The sequence below is a fragment of the Vitis riparia genome, chromosome 17, assembly GCF_004353265.1.
Source record: "Vitis riparia cultivar Riparia Gloire de Montpellier isolate 1030 chromosome 17, EGFV_Vit.rip_1.0, whole genome shotgun sequence".
In the NCBI taxonomy this organism is placed as follows: Eukaryota; Viridiplantae; Streptophyta; class Magnoliopsida; order Vitales; family Vitaceae; genus Vitis; species Vitis riparia.
Window position 1 is genome coordinate 15,521,273 of NC_048447.1, and position 19,626 is coordinate 15,540,898.

At 32.9% G+C, this 19,626-nt stretch overlaps 2 protein-coding genes across 2 annotated transcripts; both read left to right on the forward strand.

Moving 5' to 3' along the window:
- Positions 1-955: 955 nt before the first annotated feature.
- On the forward strand, positions 956-4,265 carry LOC117904901 (wall-associated receptor kinase-like 8). The gene is made up of 3 exons (XM_034817713.1): positions 956-1,980; positions 2,651-2,755; positions 2,931-4,265. Exons 1-3 carry the CDS (start codon positions 1,143-1,145, stop codon positions 4,139-4,141), a joined length of 2,154 nt encoding a protein of 717 aa, XP_034673604.1. The 5' UTR covers positions 956-1,142; the 3' UTR covers positions 4,142-4,265.
- Positions 4,266-14,778: 10,513 nt separating this feature from the next.
- Positions 14,779-18,923, forward strand: LOC117904886 (wall-associated receptor kinase-like 2). The gene is made up of 3 exons (XM_034817694.1): positions 14,779-15,731; positions 15,903-16,013; positions 17,651-18,923. The coding sequence occupies exons 1-3, from the start codon at positions 14,918-14,920 to the stop codon at positions 18,850-18,852; spliced, it is 2,127 nt and encodes a 708-aa protein (XP_034673585.1). The 5' UTR covers positions 14,779-14,917; the 3' UTR covers positions 18,853-18,923.
- The last annotated feature ends 703 nt before the right edge of the window (positions 18,924-19,626 follow it).

The following is a 19,626-nucleotide window of genomic DNA, read 5'->3' on the forward strand; positions in this document are numbered from 1 at the left end:
TTTTTCTTTTACATTTTCTCTCAAATTTTTCGAAAACTAACGTAGTCAATCTTAAAGGATTTAATTTGGGAATAAATCAATATTAGTTAATTGAATAATTTTGATTCGATTAGGAATTACTTATGGCTTTTCAACCCTATGGTTAGACATGAGAGAGACGTTTTTGTTTTGAATTTGATTTATGTAGCAGTAGACTTGTCAAATGAAATTAGAAGAAAAATTCACTACATTTCAAAAGACTCGGGCAAATGCCTTAGAACCACTCATCTTGTTGCTTGAATATGACACAGATACATACAAGATGACCGGTTTTCAAGCATTTGCCCATACTCTTTTGAATTTTTTTATATAAATGTAACATGTAACAGGATTTTCAACTGAGATTATTAAAAAAAAAAAAAATTCTTTGTCAATAGAAGGAAATGACAAGTCGTTTGACAGTAATTCTAAAACAGTGTTTATACATATTTCAATTAGATTAGGTTTTTTCCTAAATGACAACTTCATTGATTTATACTAAATTTATTTTTCACTCAAATTATATGAAATTAACGTAATTTGATTAGTTTTTAAAATAAGACTTATCCCAAATTTAAAAAAATGAATGTGGTGTCATTTTGTGTGAAAATTTAGATTTGGGTATTATAATAAGGTCATAAAAGGCCGAAAATTGTGATAGCTGATGGTTAAGTCAATGGAGTCCACTTACACAACTTGATAAAATACACTATGGAAATGATGGGGACCCAACAATACTGAAAACGAATTTCATGGAAGATGGGGAATTTCCAATACTAATTCCGAAGTGTTTACTTTTTCAAATCAGCTGAATGTGCGTAGACCAATGAGAAACGGATGAAATCAAATGGTTCCCATGGAAAATCTTATTCTATTAATTTCCACATTGGAGTGCACTCACAGTTTTTCTCCTCAGAAATTCAATCCTGGACCAAGTCCAAGAGCATCTGCCCGAAATTTGTGATGGCCGATGGTTAAGTCAATGGAGTCCAAAATAAAGGTCTTCAAGATTGTAGGTGATCACGCGATTCACGTCTTGATTCCCCTCTATAAAGCTTACATGAAAGAGCATTGCCTAGGTACATCTGCTTGGTAATAAAACTACCTCTGAAATTACAGAAGAAATGAGAGGGCAATGGGTGATTCAGCTGACGATCATCTGCTTACTATGGCTAGCAGATGAATCATCAGCTACTGCCCCATCAATGGCAAAGCCAGGCTGTGAGCAGGATCATTGTGGAGACATGCTCATTCCGTACCCGTTTGGCATGGGGAAGAGTTGCTATAAGGATGAATGGTTCTCAATCTATTGTATTCATTCGTCCGATCCTCCAAAACCCATTCTAAGTAAACTCAATCTGGAGGTGCTGAGTATAGAAATGGGCGGCTTCCAGAAAAGTGTGATGGTTAACAGTCCCATATATTCCAACTGTGAAAATGGAGAGGTGACCAGTAGTTCTTGGCAAAGCATAGATTTGAGGGGAAGCCCATTCCTTTACTCTCTTCATAACGATCTCGTGGGGGTGGGTTGTCACAATGTGCTGCTGAGAGGCGGGAATGAGGAAATCATGGCAGGTTGCAGCTCCACTTGCGACAATCATGGCAGGAATGAGGAATTTATTACTACTAAAGGTTGCTTGTATGGCATCAACTGTTGCCTAACCAGATTGCAGGAGGATCTGGATGTCTACAGTTTGAATACCACTGCGAGTTATAGTGAAAGAGGGGATTGCACATACGCTTTCTTAGCGTACAATTACAACAATGTTTCGAACGTTCCTACCATTGTTAGAGATGCGGAATTTGCCCCATTACTCATATCCTGGCTTATCCCAGAACAAGTCGACCCTCAGAACTGCGTCGATGACACAGTCTATACTTCACGGGGAAATTATTCCAATTATCGTTGTGACTGTAACTGGGCTGAAGAAGGGAACCCTTATCTCGCACATGGATGTCAAGGTATGCTTCTTTCTTAATATCTTGTGTGTGCATGACATACTGATTATTGAAGTAACTTGACATTTTTCGTCTTTTAATTCTATTTACAAAATTAACCTTTTTCAATTAGCATTTAATTATACAAAGTTTTTATTTTTAAAAATTTTTAGTTACCAATTATATTTGTACGAAATTTTCACTCGAAAATTCTACATGTGAATTCAAAGAGAAATGAGTTTTTTCATCAACAGAATGGAATCTCAGAAAATTAGAATATTTTCATAGATGGATTAATTTATAAAGAATGATAATATTTTGAAAATAGTGCTGCTAGCTAGAAAGAAAAGATGTTATATATATATATATATATATATATATATATATATATATATATATATATATATATATATATATATATATATATATATAAACTTATTTTACTTATTATAATATTTCTATAAAAAAACTAAATATTTTAAAATATATAAATTTATAATTAATTATAATTATATTTAATTCGCTTTCATCATTGAGTAAAATCAAATGAGAAATTTCTTAGCATTTTTTTTCTTCCCAAATCAAACATAGCCTTATTTTTTTCCTTCATTTCTCAGTTTTTATTTTTAATTTTTAGTGTGCAATTATAACTTGGATATACAATTTTACAGTATCAACATTTTTCTGGTTTTAGTTGTTAGAGAATGTGCCAACTGTCGATGGGGATGTGATGGCCATTACAATAGCAGCACTGACAAATATGACTTCCATTGCCGCAAATCAAAAGCTTTAATTCTAGGTAATACCCCATTTAATTTCATATGTCCATCTAATTCTTAGTAATATGTCTCTTTATTTATTTATTTTTCTCTTTTCTTTTTGACTTCTCTTATTCATTATTTCAAGTATTTTAAATAAAATTAAATTGATTTAAGTCTTTTGATCAAACTGTTTTTACATCTTTGACCATACAGGCTGCAGTATAAGTGGGGGATTATTGTTGCTACTCATTTTCAGTTTTGGGTTATATAAAGTAGTGAGAAAACAATTGGATATTAGAGTCAAAAAGCGATTCTTTAAACGAAATGGTGGGTTGTTGTTGCAACAACAAATTTCTTCTGATAAAGTTGCTTTTGAGAAAACAAAAATTTTCACATCTGAAGAGTTAGAGAAGGCGACTGACAACTTCAATAAGAATCGAATTCTTGGTCAAGGAGGTCAAGGAACCGTTTATAAAGGCATGTTAAATGATGGAAGAATTGTTGCAGTTAAAAGGTCAAAAATAGTTGATGAAAACCAATTAGAGCACTTCATTAATGAGATTGTGATTCTTTCACAAATCAACCATAGGAATGTGGTTGGGATTTTGGGGTGTTGCTTGGAGACAGAAGTGCCTTTGTTGGTTTATGAGTTTATTTCTAATGGAACCTTATTTCAACTTATCCATGATCAAAATAGTGAGTTTCCACTTTCATGGGAAATGCGTTTACGAATTGCTTCAGAGGTATCGGGTGCGCTTTCTTATTTACACTCAGCATGTTCCATACCCATTTATCATAGAGACATTAAGTCTACCAATATACTTTTAGATGATAAATATAAAGCAAAAGTGTCAGATTTTGGAACATCAAGGTCTATTTCCATTGATCAAACTCATTTGACTACTATTGTACAAGGGACTCTTGGCTATTTGGACCCAGAATATTTTCAATCAAGCCAATTTACTGAAAAGAGTGATGTATATAGTTTTGGAGTAGTTCTTGTTGAGCTTTTAACCGGGCAAAAGCCAATTTCATCTACAAGATCACAAGAAGAAAAAAGTTTGGCAATACATTTCATTTTATCCTTACAAGAGTCTCGTCTATTTGATATTCTTGATGCTCGAGTTGTGAAGGAAGGTCGGAAAAAGGACATCATGACATTTGCTAAGCTTGCAGGTCGATGCTTAAATTTGAATGGAAGGAAAAGACCTACGATGAAAGAAGTTACCACAGAATTAGATAACATTAGAGTGTCTGCCCTACATTTGAATGTTGATCAAAATTTCCAAGAAAATGCATGTGTTGTAACTGAAATAACAAAGTTTTTGGATATGGATGATACTTCAACTTCCAGGGGATCATGTTTAGATGACACTAAAGAATCTTCATTTGATGTGCAACCATTGTTATTTCACACGTTATGATAGAAAAATAGAATAGATATATGATTGTTGTACACCGATTGTATTTTAGGTTGTGTTTTTAAGTCTTGTATTATCCCTTACCATATATATATCTATGAGAAATTTATGTTATATTTTCCACTTATTGAATTGTTATGAATTTGAACCCATGGAATACAATTCTTTATTAATCTCCTTGAACAATAATAACACCAATTTTTTTTCACTTCTTATGCTATATATATACACACACAAAATTCTCTTAAATAGAAAAACTACGAGTGAATTGAAATCTTTATTAATTTGTAGAAATGTGAGTATAATCTCTATTGTATCCTCCAATTCTTCTATCTCCTAATTCTTCCTTTATATATAATTGTTGAACAAGAATTAGCAAAAGCTTAAATTGGGTATTGGTGTTTGCTTGAACTTTAACTCAAGTTAGGTCTTAATTTGGGCTCGAGCCTTAACTTTACATAAGCTCAAGCCTTGGGTTAAATTAAACCTAGCATTTGTCTTTGATGATTAACATTCAATTATGCATATGTTTTGAGGTTAAAAAGTTGCTTTTAAAATATTAATTTAGTATTAATCAACTTTCTTAATTTAAATAATTGTTAGCAAATTGTTTGAAGAGACTTATGTGTTTTCAAGGTCTTTTAAACCATTTTACAAGATTTCAAGTTTCTAGGAAGAGTTCAACATAACATATGGAGAAGAGAAAGGGAAAAAAAGTGGATGTGAGAGAGGAAAAGAAACTAATAATAAAAAGCACATCCTCGATCAATTAGCTATATAGAAGCACCCATGAGGTGCAGTATGATATGAAGACTTGAGCAAAAGTGCCTAAGAGATAGTTTTAGATGTGAATGCTTGATCTCAAATTAAAATTGCTTCAAACTTGATTTTGAAGGGCCTCAAAACTCATTCGTAATTTTTTTTTCTTCATTTATTTTCCACAAAAGTTTCATGCTAATTCAACAAATTTAAGATTCTGAGCAACAGTTTCAAAATAAAAAATCGTATCTATGCAATTTGTTTGGTGGTTTAAAATTTGGCTACAAAATTTCTAAGTAATAATAAGAAATAAAATAAGTAAAAATGCAACAATTAGTATTCTTTTTGGAAAAAAATTTATGTTCATAAGAATTAATTTTAAAGCAAGTATTGTACCCAAATAAAAACCTAAGGTATTTATTATATTACAATAATGCTATAATACGGGGAAAATAAAAGTGTTCCATGGTTAACGTTTTGGAAATATGAATTATAATTTTATTAATGAAGGAACTTAAACTTTTTCAAACTATAAAATTTCTCGTGCTACAAATAGTGTAGCAAATTTCTAGTTTTCTAATTTGTTTCCAATACTAGCTTATGGAAACAATAAAGTGCAAAAAATATTGAATTTATTCAGTGGGGATTGATTTCTTTCTCTCTTTAAATATCATTAAATTTTAATATGTCAAAGAATTCAAGTAAAATTAATCAAAATCATAAATTATTTCTTGGATAGTTGGATTGACATTCATGAATTTTAGGGATTTTATTTCGGTGGTTACATGAGAAGAGTGGTAGTATGGCCCTAAGAGTGAGGATGGTTTGGGCCAACTTGTAAATAACTCACATGCTTGACTCTTTTTTTTTTTACAATCAAAATCAAACAAGAATTTTAAAAAAATTTGTTGAAAAATATTTTTTGAAGATAAATTCAAAAATGACTTTCACAAAATATTAAACCGTTAAAATTTGTTTAGTTAAATAATTTTTTAAAAAAAATAAAAAACTATTCAACTTTTTTGGAAATTAGTCTTTAATATTTTTACTATGTTTTTCAAAATTTTCTCTATTTTTCCCCATTAATTACTTTAACAAAATAATCATTAAATCATAGAAAATATGCAGATCTCTAGGAAATTTTGTAGCACATAATTTGCCTAATATAATTTGAAATATTAGTTATCGAAGTTTTTGTTGTAGCTTATTGGTTGATTCAGCTTTCACAAAGCTTATGCCTTATAGAACTTTTTTGACCTTTGGAAAAGAATTTCCAATGTCGTAATGTAAAACATTGCGTGGACCCCGCATTTCGGCTCATGCGTTTCCCACTCGATGGCGAGCTCGATTTTAACTTGAAAAATGATTTTTATTGATTAAGAAAATGACTTGGAGTCGCCACTTATTTTTGTTTTATTTTTAAAAAGGCAAACAAAATAAGAAAGAAAACCCTAAGTGCGACTCCTTATTTTGGAAAATATGATCTACGAAAAATCGGATCGGGCTCGGGGGTCAGGTTACTTATCGGGAAGGTACGGTAAAAGACCATAACACCCCTCTAAATCCCTAAAGTCGGGTTTCTACTAATAAAATGAAACTGTTGTGACAATTGATGTGGAAATCAATGAATACTCAGGATGATCATGCACGTGAGGGAATCAAAACACTCAATAAAGAATCGACCGAAGTGAGAACGGGGCATACCTTGGCATCAATCGATTAATGCGCTATAAAAAAAGAGGGTTAGCACACAATTAATGAATGCGAAATATAGCTCATGCATATCGAAGTGTAAAATGAAGATCAAACAAAATACATTAAGTACAACAGTTGACGATCAAAAGGGATCAAGCATCGGGCCCCCACCAAAGCCCAATTTATGGTTCATGAATTAGTGTTACAAATTCCGTGTTTTAGAATTATGAAGGATTTATTTTTTGCTTATGTGTAATTAAGAAGATTAGAAGATTATTTAAGAACCGAAATAGAATTAAAACTTTTCGAGTGAAAACTGGATTTTTGGGGTTCATTTGAAAATTGGGATATTGGGAATTAAATTTAAGAGTTGGATTTTTAGGAATTGGAAATTAAGTTTGGAAATTGGAATTTTAAAGAATTGTTTAAAATGGAATTTTAGAATAAATAAATAAAATAATAATAATTAAATAGATTAATGTGAATATTGGAATTTTGGAATTAGAAATTAAATGGAAGTCAGAAATTTTAATGAATTATTTAAAATGGAATTTTAGAATAAATAAATAAAATAATAATAATTAAATAGCTTAATGTGAATATTGGAATTTTTGAAATTAGAAATTAAAATCGAAAATCGAAAATTTTAATGAATAGTTTAAAATGGAATTTTAGAAAATAAATAAATAAAATAATAATAATTAAATGGATTAATGTGAATATTGGGATTTTTGAGATTAGAAATTAAAATCGGAAGTCGAAAATTTTAATGAATTGTTTAAAATGGAATTTAAGAAAATAAATAAATAAATAAATAAATAAATAAACAAATAAATAAAATAATAATTAAATGGATTAATGTGAATATTGGGATTTTTGAGATTAGAAATCAAAATCGGAAGTCGGAAATTTTAATGAATTGTTTAAAATGGAATTTTAGAAAAAAAAATAAATAAAATCATAATAATTAAATGGATTAATGTGAATATTGGGATTTTTGGAATTAGAAATTAAAATTTGGAAGTCGAAAATTTTAATGATTGTTTAAAATGAAATTTTAGAATAAATAAATAAAATAATAATAATTAAATAGATTAATGTGAATATTGAGAATTTTTGGGATTAGGAGATTAAATTTAGAGATCAAGATTTTGAAAGATAATTTAAAGGTTGTGAGAAGGTGGAATTTTAAAATGAATAAATGAATAAGTGGATGGAAAAGCAATAGAGATGACGAGGATAATAATTAAATAAATGAAATGTGAGTATTAGAATTAAATAATAATAATAATAATAATAATAAAATCTGGAATTGCATTTGAGAGTCAGAATTTTGAAGGTTTGTTAAAGGATGAGATTTTAAGATAAGTGAATAAACAATCGAATAGTAATAATAGCGGAAATAATAATTATTAATTAAATAAATATGGAAATTGGGATTTTGGGAAGTTAGGAGATAGAATTGAGAATATGCAAATTATAAAGCTGAGGTGTTTAGAGAGTTGAATTGTTAAAAAAACTAATTTTATAAAATCCATTTTTTTTATATAGGCCTTGGAAATGGGCCATCAAAGATGGCCATATAGGATAAGATTATACCAGTGGGCTTAGGATATGCATGGGCTGACTTCACATAGGTGGGCCAAACATGAGGCCCTCCACAACAATATATATGGGCTTGGGCTATATCTCAACGTCCATATCCAATGGCAAGATGACCCAGGCCTTTAATCTTCAACAAGACGAAATCTTCCACCTAGGCAACATCTTCGGCATGGAGCTTCCAACATGGGTGCCGTGGTCGTCGGGGTTAGGGCCGCCTGCGATGCAGGTGGCGAGGAGGTCCTCGCCATGAGCGCCGGCAGCAGCTTGGAGGACGCGGGGCTCGTCACCCATGAAGGTGGCGCCACCAGCACTGACGTCGTGGGGCCTGTGCATGGCTGGCGTGTATTGCTTGAAGCTCCAGCACTTGGATAGCCTTCACGGCTGGCATTCATCCCAACTCAGCTTACATGGCTTCCTCATCCAGTTTTGCATGCATGAGACTAAAAAAATAGGTTTGCATGGGAATGGTTTGGCTAGATGGGTAGTGAGAATGACGAGTCTTATTGGGTTTAGGAAGAATGAAATAATAAGGGTGATGGTGAAGAAAGCTACTAGCAGTGGGCACGAAGAGAGAAATGGGTTTGAATGGTTGAATAAATATGCAGCAAATGGGTTGGATGGAAGCTAGGATGAGTGCGCATACACAGTCCTTATGCGCGCGGATGGGTGAGTTTCAAAAATGAAATCAAAACATGAATGATAATAATCTCATATGAAAGCATTGGAATAGGGGCCAAAACATATGGGAAACAAACATAGAACGAAAATGAACAAGCTCAAATTCTATAAAAATAAATGAAAACCCCCAACAAAACACCATCAAACGCCCATATAGGATCTCATATATATTCAGATAATGCTATGAAGAGGAGTGAACGTAATCAAAAGAAGGATACCTAAACCTCCACTCTTCAAGGTGCTTCTCCTTTGGTTCCTTGCTCGGTCCTCCCTAAGGTGTCTTCCTCTCCAGATCCCCCTTCTTTGCGAAATCCCCCATTTCTTTGTTTTCCCGCTTTTTCCCTTTTTCTCTGCCACCACCAACTCTCTACCCCCCATTCCCATCTAGCCGCCCCATCAGCTTAATTCCTGGGGTGGTCAGAAGAGTAAACATAAAAAAAAGAAAAAAAAAACCTCTAGGGGGTCTACAAATATGCCCTCTTCAGTAGAGTTCACGAGTGCAAGGAACATGAACACTGAAGTGAAAAGAAAGTGTGAATAGTGAGTGGAATGAAGTGAACTCTACCGAAGAAACCAAGAGACCCCCACAGCGATGCTAGTGTAACACGAACTCACTCAAACTAACAGACAAACACAAAGGCTCTAAACTTGAGAGAAAACGATGTCTCAAAATGTCCCTGAAGCCGCACTGAGGACCCAGGCTTCCTCTAAGACTCTCCAAAAGCGACTCGAAAGACCATATCAAGGATGAGTAACGGTCGAACCACTCTAGAAGTATGGGAAAGAATGTGCCAGAAGGAGACTATCCTAATGCTCTTTACCCGGGTTAGCCATAAACCTGCTCAAAATACTTACTGAATGAGCAATATCTGGTTGTGAGCACACCATTGCATACATGAGTGACCCTATAACATTAGCATATGGAACAAAATTCATCTCTTTCCTTTTAGCGTTAAATTGAGGACATTGTGTCATTGACAATATGAAATGTCCTGCTAATGGTATACTTACAGGTTTTGAATTCTCCATGGAAAATCTCTTCAAAACCTTTTCTAAGTAGCCCTTTTGTGACAAGAATAAAGTACGATCCTCTCTGTTTCTTACAATTTTCATGCCAAGTATTCTTCTTGCGTTCCCAAGATCTATCATGTCAAATTCTGACTTTAGAATCCTTTTCACCTTTTGAATTTGTGACTTATTAGAAGAAACATCATCAGACTTCCTTGTAAATTCTTGTAATAGAAACAACCATTATAACAGCTCCTTTTGAAACCAATCTTTAGTATAAAGGTGTCAAATCTTTTATACCATTGTCTTGGGAATTGTTTCAATCCATATAAGGATTTTTTTAAGTAAACACACTAGATGTTCCTTTTCTAGCTCTTTAAAACCTTCAGGTTGAGTCATTAGAATTTTTTCTTCTAAGTCTCCAAGTAAAAAACTAGTTTTAACATCTAGTTGCTCCAATTCCCAATCAAACTGAGCTACAATGGACATCAATACTCTGATTGAGGTATGTTTCACCACTAGAAAGAATACTTCGGTGTAGTCAATGCCCTCTCTATGAGTATACCCTCGAGCCACTAATCTAACTTTGAACCATATGGGTTCATTCTCAGTGTCACCCTGTTTTCACTTGAATATCATTTACAACTTACCACTTTTTGATTTGGCTATCTTTTTACAAGCACCCAGGTCTGATTTTTCTATAAGGATTCAAATTCTTCAGTCATTGTTGTGAGCAATTTCATTGATTCATTGTTGTTTATAGATTCTTGGTAAGAGAGTGGCTCACTCTCTTCATACTTCATAGTAGTCAATAGAGCATAGGCAATTAGATTTACAAAGCCAAACCTATCTTGGGGTTTTATGTTCCTCTTAGCCCTATTCCTTGACAAGAGATAATCAAGACCAGCTTCTTGTGAGTTGGTTTCTACACCACCTTCAACATTTGAACCTGTCACCTCAATATTTTTTTGTCGCTAGGCCACTATGTGCTAAATCATTTTGTTGATCATGACCATCTTGAGATGATAACTCCACCTCAAACTCAGAATGGTCTTTTGTCAAGTGTCAAGCTCTTTGTTAGCCCAAGGGTTCTCCTAATCAGGTTTTGATGACAACAAACCATGGTTAAGTTACTAATTGGTTTGAATTGTAAAGAATCTCAAGTATTAATTTGGAAATTCATCAAATGACCTAATGGATACAAGATTAAGACTTTTGGAAAACCTTTAATCATAGGAAACAAATGTAAGATGAATGAATGAGTGCACTTATGTTTTACATATCATTTTATGCATCTTTGGAAAACTTGGTTTATTCCTTAAAGTTAAAGTTTCATTAATACCCGAGTTTTTATCAAATGTACCGTAGGCAAAACGTTTCAAAATTGACATATTAAATTACCTAAAGACCTTGCCTAAGTGTTAGAAGAAAAAAGAACAAAAAAATATAGGTTTTTGGAGCCAAAATATTGAACCGGTCGAGGCACTGGGCCATCCGGTTTAATCGGCCAGGGTACCGGTCGACCGGTTTCCTTTGCCTGGTCGAGGTCCGATCGAGGAGTGCAAAAACACTTGCTCTCTTTTAGTAGCCTTCCTTTCCCGGTCGAGGTATCCTCCTTCCCAATCGACCTCCGATCGAGGTCCGATTGAAGCAACGGTAACCTGCCAAAGCAATAAATGCTCCAACGACGACTAGTGATCCCATCGACCCTCAACTCGACAAGTTGAGGCTACTTTTTGTTTTTCTTGGCTCCCGAGGTTAAAAACCTATAAATTGAGAGTTCCACTTCATTTATGATATAGAGAACACTTGCATTTATTTGTCTACCCACTTGTTCTTGCCTTAAAAACTCTCATTTCTTTCTTGGTGCATGAAATCTTCACTTGCATATCCTTTAGTGCACCTTTGTGATTCATCCTAACTTTGATTTGTATTTGAGCTATCATTGAGCTAGGTTGAGGGATTCATTCTTGTAAAATTGAGTGTTAAAGCCTTCAAGTGAGTTGAATCTTGAAGAGATTGTGTAAAAGCCCATTGGAGTCGGAATCTAAGTGTAAAGGAGATTAGAAGTTTGGTTGAAGCTTCAAGTTAGTGGAACCCTCACTCGGTTAGGAGCTTAAGGAGAGTGAACATAGGTAAGGAAGTGTCAAACCACTATAAAATCTGAGTTTGATTTCTCTAATTCTATCTCTTTATATTTGCTTCTATTATGCTTGAATTTGTTATGTTGAAAAAAATTTTGAAAAACCCAATTCACCCATCTCTTGGGTGTTTTTCTCATTTAAGATTAGTCTTTATTTTCTCACTCTTGTTTTCATAATCTTCCTCTATACCTACAGTGTTAGTCCTCATAGAAAGCATTTCATTTTCATTAAACATAACATCATAACTTATTATTATTTTAACACCTGGAGATTCCTTATTCCATAGCCTGTAACCTTTAAGACCTCTGGATAACCTAAGAAAATACATTTTATTGACCTTGGTTCTAATTTTTCTTCACTTTGGTGAACATAAGCTTTGCAGCCGAAAATTCTAAGGTGATCATAGTTAGAAGGCTTTCCAAACCAAAGCTCTTTTAGAGTTTTAAAGTCTATAGCACTAGATGGAGTTCTATTTACTAAATAGAAAGCTATCATTACAGCTTCACCCAAAAATGTTTAGATAAGTCAGAACTATACAACATATACTTTACTTTATCTAACAATGTCCTATTCATCCTCTCTGCTAGGTCATTTTGTTGAGGTGTATTCCTTATTATTTTGTGTCTTAAAATACCTTGATTTTTACAAAACATTTCAAATTCCTCATTGTAAAACTCTAGCCCATTATCCGTCCTTAACATATTTACTCTTTTATTAGTTTGATTTTCAACTAAAACCTTCCACTCTTAACTTTTGTTAAGATAGTATGTTCATCTTTAGTTTTTAACAAGTATAGCCAAACTTTTCTAGAGTAATCATCAATCAAGGATAGAAAGTACATCTTTCCGCAGTGAGTAGAGATTCTTGTAGGTCCCCATAAATCTAAATGCACATATTCCAATACATCCTTTGACTTGTGTATTGCAACTTTGAATGCCAACCTGTGTTGCTTGCTAAGAATACAATATTGACAAAAATCAATATTGCTAATGTTATCCCACACAATAGGCCTTGCTTGTGCAATTCTTTTAGACCTCGATCACTTAAGTGACCAAGTCTTCTATGCCAAAGAACTGTTTTATCAGTTTTAGTTCTTAACATTGATCCCACTAAACCTTTCAATGTGTGACCTTCTAGGATATACAAGCCAGTTCTCTTCTGACCCTTCATGATAGCCATGGCACCTTTTGAAATTGTTAATTTCCCAGTTTCTACTTTGAAGTTATAACCTGATTCGTCCAAAGTTCCAAGAGATATTAGATTTTTCTTCAAGTCTGGTACGTGCTTGACTTCTTTGAGAGTTCTTGTCATTCCATCAAACATGTTAATAGCCATTGTGCCAATTCCAACCACACTGCAGCTCATGTTGTTCTCCAGCAACACCTTTCCACCATTAACTTGGGATATATTACAAATAGTAGTTGGATTCTATAGATATATTGGGATATATTAGAAAATATCAATGGATGTTTTTTTAAAAAAAAACAAATGATAAATGGAAATTAATTAAAACTTCCAAAATGGTAGAAAAAACAATAATATATGATTGGAGTTGTAAACAATAATATATAATTAAAGTTGTTTTAAGGAAGAAATTAATACATACATGATGAATTTATAACATTAAACAATAATGTATTGAGTTTGAAAATCTATTAATATTAAAATAAGAATGTATTTAATTTTTTATTTAGAAATATTGAAAATTTTATGTATAATTTATAATTATCTTGTATTTAATTTATTATATAAAATACATACTAATATAATTAAAATTAACTTATTTATAAAGTTTTTACTAAGAAAAGTATATTTCCATATATTCATATGAATAAAAAATCATAAAATATAAAATACAAATTTCAAATACTTAGCACTTTTTGGTCAAAGGTACCATCTTTGATCATTTAGGTATTACATATTTTTTACCACTTTAAGCACTTCATTTGATTGATGATCTCATGAAATTTGAATTATTTTTATATAAGTGCATGAAAACACTTTTTTTAAATAAAAAAATTTATGATTTATAATATATATGATATTATTTATATATATAAACTACATGTGTGATTCAAATAATAAAGCAGATTTGGTTAGCGAGGGCCAATTTATTTCACACAAAAGACCTGGGTACGAACCCTGGTCTTAAGCTTTTTCTGTCTTCAGCTCTTTAAGTGGCAATCCCACATCGGATTCGCAATGGCCATCTCTTTGTTAGGGCTAGGATTGTGCAGCTTTTAGCCAAGCTGTTTCACAGCTGGACTGGGCCGTGATCCACATCTTGAGGCCCAAAGAGTTCTGGGGGTCACTGACGTGTTGGGCCATTGACATATCGACGCCAGATTTCCATGGTTTTAACCCTAAATTTCTATCAAGAAGCCGCCGCGTCCATGATTTTGAAAAAAAAATATAGCATTTGAAAAAGTATTTTTTAAAGTGGACATTTCAAAAAAAAATATTTTTAAAATTTATTAGGAGGAATCCAATTTGTAGTTGTCTATTAAAAAGACAGCGTCAATTGGGCTTGCCATTTTTGTTGAAAGACAGTTGTTAAAGGGGGACTAGATAGGTTTGTACTTTCAAGCTTGCAATTTGTTTTCTAGTGAGTGTTAGGTCAGAAGGAGCGAGATGAGGGGTGGGTGGTGGCTGTGAGTCAAAGCAATCGATTGAGCTGAGTTTCAACGCGTCCGAATTTTAAGTCGGTGGAAGGTGGCGGCCAAACCAATTGATTGAGCTTGAGCTGGGGTTTTCGCCCAGTTGAGAAATGACCAAGGAGCATATCTTGTAATTGAAATGAGAAAATCTATCATATGAGTCAAGATTGTTGGCTAAACCTTTACATCGTCATCCCCTTTCTATCTCTGGAAAACCCAAAAGATCAGAGGATATGTCTATCACCTTGTTGCTTCAGTTAATCATCTCCTTACTATGCCTAAAAGAAGCTTCAGCAGCTCCATCTTTGGCAAAGCAAGGCTGTGTAGCTCACTGTGGCGATGTTTCCATTCCCTACCCGTTTGGCATCGGGACAGGTTGCTACTTCAACGATTATTTCTCAATCAACTGCAACGATTCTTCTACTCCTCCGAAGCCCTTCTTGAATCACTCTAAACTCAACCTGGAGCTGCTCAATGTATCGCTGGAATACAAAACAGTGATGGTAAACAGTCCCATAACCCCCCTATGTGGAGGTAATGGAACATGGAGAACCACTGATGTCGGTGGAAGGCCCTTCCGTTTCTCCAGGGTTCATAACATATTCATGGTGGTGGGATGTGACACCAACGCTGTCCTCATGACCGATGATCAAGAAGAAATCTTAGCGGGTTGCACATCCAATTGTAATAGCGGTATTACTAGTACTGGTACAGGTTGCTATGGCATCCAGTGTTGCCAAACCACGATTCCGTACAGTAATCAATCCACTCATCTTGGTATGTACCAAGTGAAATATATCAAGACAAGTGGGGATTGCTCATATGCCTTCTTGAGCGTTAGGGACTGGTTCGCCAACAACATGTCCAATCCAGCTATTAGTACCAATTCCGGCTATGCTCCGTTGGTCATGTTCTGGGAGATGGAAACTGGTTCATTAGGACGCTGTTACAGTCTAAATCTTGACTGGCAGTCTGAAACAGCTATCGATAGTTGCAGCTGTGTGAATAGATACGAAGGGAACCCTTATCTTCCCAATGGATGTCAAGGTATATATATATACATTGTTCTTCCTTTTTTCACCTATCTTTATTAGGCAGAATTAATAGAATTCAACAAGGCTTCCCTGCATGTCTTCTAAATTCAAAGAATTAGCACAAAATTTATCAACTTTGTTACGTAACAGATGTCAATTAATTTTATCTTTTGTGCATGTTTAGTGGTCGAAGCTTGTGCCAACTGCAGCCTTCTCGACTGTGGCATGATAGGGGCTGAATATCATTGCTTTCCCAGCAACAGAAGGGCGAAGGAGCTAAAAGCTATGATTTTAGGTAACCTTCAATTTGGTTTGATTTGTTTCTTTATTTCTTTATCAGAATCTCTATTTGGACCATAATTCATTTGAAATTAGAACTTGGTGTTTGATGAATTTTGCATGAACGAATAATTTTGAAGGAGCTAGCTTCAATCATCGAAAATTTCATTCTTCTCAACACTTCTGGTGGCTTAATTTCTGGCTATTCTGGTATTACTAGTTTAAGTCATATATGGTTTATGATCCTTCTAGAGAAAATTATTACGTGCACTCCCAGTTTTGGCCTTCAAAATTAATCCTTCCTTGGAGTACTGCTTGCATATTCGAAATCAAGATTATTTAAAAAATTTAGAAGTAAAGTAATTTGTGTATATGGATAAATGTGATTGAATCAATGGGAATTTCTTCTTGATTGGGCATCAAGAAGGGGCTGAGATTAAGCTTGGTATTGATTCAAAGTATGTTCCTAAAGAAAAAAATGTGTAGATATAGTTGGAAGGTGCTAGTTAAATAATTTAAGAGATGATTTATGAATAAGCTATGTAAATTCATATATTAATTTAGTTATTTTTCTTCATAATGGAAATTTTTAATCGCTTATAGATCTATGGTTTTTAATCTTTTTGAGATTTCTCATATTAAATCTTAGAATCGTTATCACTCTCATTTTATGTTCTCATTTAATTTAATTATTTCTATTAATTTATCCTTGATTATAAAATTAACACTATTATAATAGGTTAAATGGTTGAAGAAATTAACACTATTATAATAGGTGTTTTGGGGACAAGGAAAGGTTTGTGGATAGAGGAGAAAAGATTATATGGTTGGATCAAATAAGTTATTCAACTTTTTCTAGTGCAATGAAGGAATCAAGTTGAATGATTCTTATTGCACTCTACTATGTGGATTGACAACGTCACACAAGTGGGAGCTAGGTTGGATATTGTAATAAATTAACATTAACAGTATTAAGAGGGTATGTTGTCTTCTACTATACATAAAAAATGACTTGACTTATCTTCTAATTAGTCTTGATTTATTGGATATTGTAGTCAATATATATATATATATATATATATTTTCTTATACACACATATCACAATTTTTGTTACACCCTTGAATAAATCAATAGTAATTCACTTTTAGATTTGATGCTTCTTAGTAATGACAAATACAAACAAATTAGGCGTACATTTGATCTAATCAAGGTGATCACCTATTAATTAATAATTCACATTCAAATTCAATGATCATATAAGTATTTGATCTAGAGATTCTAGTAGATGGTTTAAATTTAAAATTTGCTACTAGTTAGAATTCTTTCATGTAAATTATGTGAGTTGTTTCAATGAACAAGAACTACACTTATCATAGGACTAGCAATCTTTTTTTAGTTTTAACTTTTATCATCATTTGCTTAATTTCATATTGAAGTAATTAAGGGAGTGGTTTGTAGTTTAGTAATCATACCAAATAACTTTGATGGAAATTGAGTAAAATTACATAATGAGAAGATCAACCATTTTTGCATGTATATACTTTTACAACATTATCTAATATTTTTGTATGTTTTATAACATTATCAAAATTTTGACTTTTTACAAATATTTTGCACAATAAAGTAATTTTCTTCCTTATTGATCCATGCAGGTCTTAGTATAGGTGGAGGGTCATTACTTCTACTTGTTGGAAGTTTTGGACTATACAAAGGAGTCAAAAAGAGAAGGGAACTCATTCGCAAACAAAAATTCTTTAAACGAAATGGCGGTCTATTATTACAACAACAATTATCTTCTATTGAAACTATTGAAAAAACAAAAATTTTCACATCTAAGGAGTTAGAAATGGCAACTGACAACTTCAACAAGAGCCGAATTCTTGGTCAAGGAGGTCAAGGTATAGTTTATAAAGGAATGTTAAATGATGGAAGAATTATAGCAGTTAAAAGATCAAAAATAATAGATGAAAGTCAACTAGAGCAATTCATCAATGAGATTATGATTCTTTCTCAAATCAACCATAGAAATATACTTGGGTTGTTAGGATGTTGTTTGGAGACAGAAATACCTTTATTAGTTTATGAGTTCATCTCTAATGGAACTTTATTTCAGCTTATCCATAATCAAAACAATGAGTTCCCATTCTCATGGCATATGCGTTTGCAAATTGCTTCAGAGGCAGCAGGAGCTCTTGCTTACTTGCATTCATCATCTTCCATGCCCATTTATCATAGAGACATCAAGTCAACTAATATTCTTATAGATGAGAAGTATAGAGCAAAGGTTTCAGATTTTGGTACATCAAGGTCCATTTTCATTGAGCAAACTCATTTGACTACTCACGTGAAAGGGACTTTTGGTTACTTCGATCCGGAATATTTTCAATCAGGTCGATTTACTGAGAAAAGTGATGTATACAGTTTTGGAGTTGTTTTGGTTGAACTTTTAACAGGGAAAAAACCTATTTCTTGGACAAGTCTTGAAGAAGAAAAGAGTTTGGTGGCACGATTTATTTTATCATTGGAGGAGGAGAGTCATCTATATGATATTCTTGATGATCGAGTTAGGAAAGAAGGAGAGAAAGAGAAGATAATTGTAGTAGCCAACCTTGCAAAGCGGTGCTTGAACTTGAATGGCAAGAAAAGGCCGACAATGAAAGAAGTAACATTTGAGTTAGAGTATATTAGAATGTCTTCTTTGCCTATAAATTCTCAACAAGATATTCTTAATGAGGATGAATACGGTATCGTGGAAAGAATGAGGCCCTTGGATAGTGCTACAACTTCTATTTCAATAACCTCAAATTTGAGTTATAGGAAATCATATTCCTCATCATCTAATGTTCAACCATAATGTAAAACATAAGATGATTAATAAACTATGTACAATTTTTTATTTTGCTTCTTACATGATGGTATTACTCATTTCTTTCTCCATGATTAATTGATATCTATTGCATACGGTAATGAAAACACCCTCCAAGTTAGAAATTTGTCATTGCAAATTAAATAATTTTTTCTATTGATTTCCTTATTGTAAAATTATGGATATTTGGATTTAAAAAATGGTTTTTTTTTTTTTTTTTTTTTTTTTTTTGCATCTTTTGTGTTACTAACCATGTATTAGTCAACTGATCTTTATGTCCACACTAACAATTTTAAGATTGAAGCCATCCCATAATCGAAAGGAGACAAAAAAAAAAAAAAAAAAAAAAGAGAGGGAATGGGGATTTCCTTATGTTATAAAAGGGGGCCTTCACCACACCCCCCTACACTATTCATCCCCAAAAACATTTTGTAAAGATTTTATGTTTTCTCCTTTTAATTGTGAGAGAGGTCATAATTTTGTCTTCATAAGAGATGTTTTTTTTGGTCTTACCTCCTAAATGTTTCCTTCATAATGGTCTTACCTCTTAGAGGTTTCCTTCGTAATTATAAAGGTTTTATTACGTAAATATTTTTTATTATTATTTTATTTATTATTCTATTTTGTTTTTATTTATCATTGCGGCTATCATTTCATAACACCATACTCCACAATTGTTTTAATAAACAAACGATCTTTGGAGTTGGTTCCCACCAATAAGCTCCATAAATAAGGCCACCACCAAAGACAAAGAGAGTTGGT

Coding starts and splice junctions, on each gene's coding strand:
- LOC117904901 (XM_034817713.1), top strand. CDS start 1,143: ATGAGAGGGCAATGGGTGATTCAGCTGACGATCATCTGCTTACTATGG. Junction 1,981..2,650: donor TCTCGCACATGGATGTCAAG/GTATGCTTCTTT, acceptor TTCTGGTTTTAG/TTGTTAGAGAATGTGCCAAC. Junction 2,756..2,930: donor ATCAAAAGCTTTAATTCTAG/GTAATACCCCAT, acceptor TTGACCATACAG/GCTGCAGTATAAGTGGGGGA.
- LOC117904886 (XM_034817694.1), top strand. CDS start 14,918: ATGTCTATCACCTTGTTGCTTCAGTTAATCATCTCCTTACTATGCCTA. Junction 15,732..15,902: donor TCTTCCCAATGGATGTCAAG/GTATATATATAT, acceptor GTGCATGTTTAG/TGGTCGAAGCTTGTGCCAAC. Junction 16,014..17,650: donor GCTAAAAGCTATGATTTTAG/GTAACCTTCAAT, acceptor TGATCCATGCAG/GTCTTAGTATAGGTGGAGGG.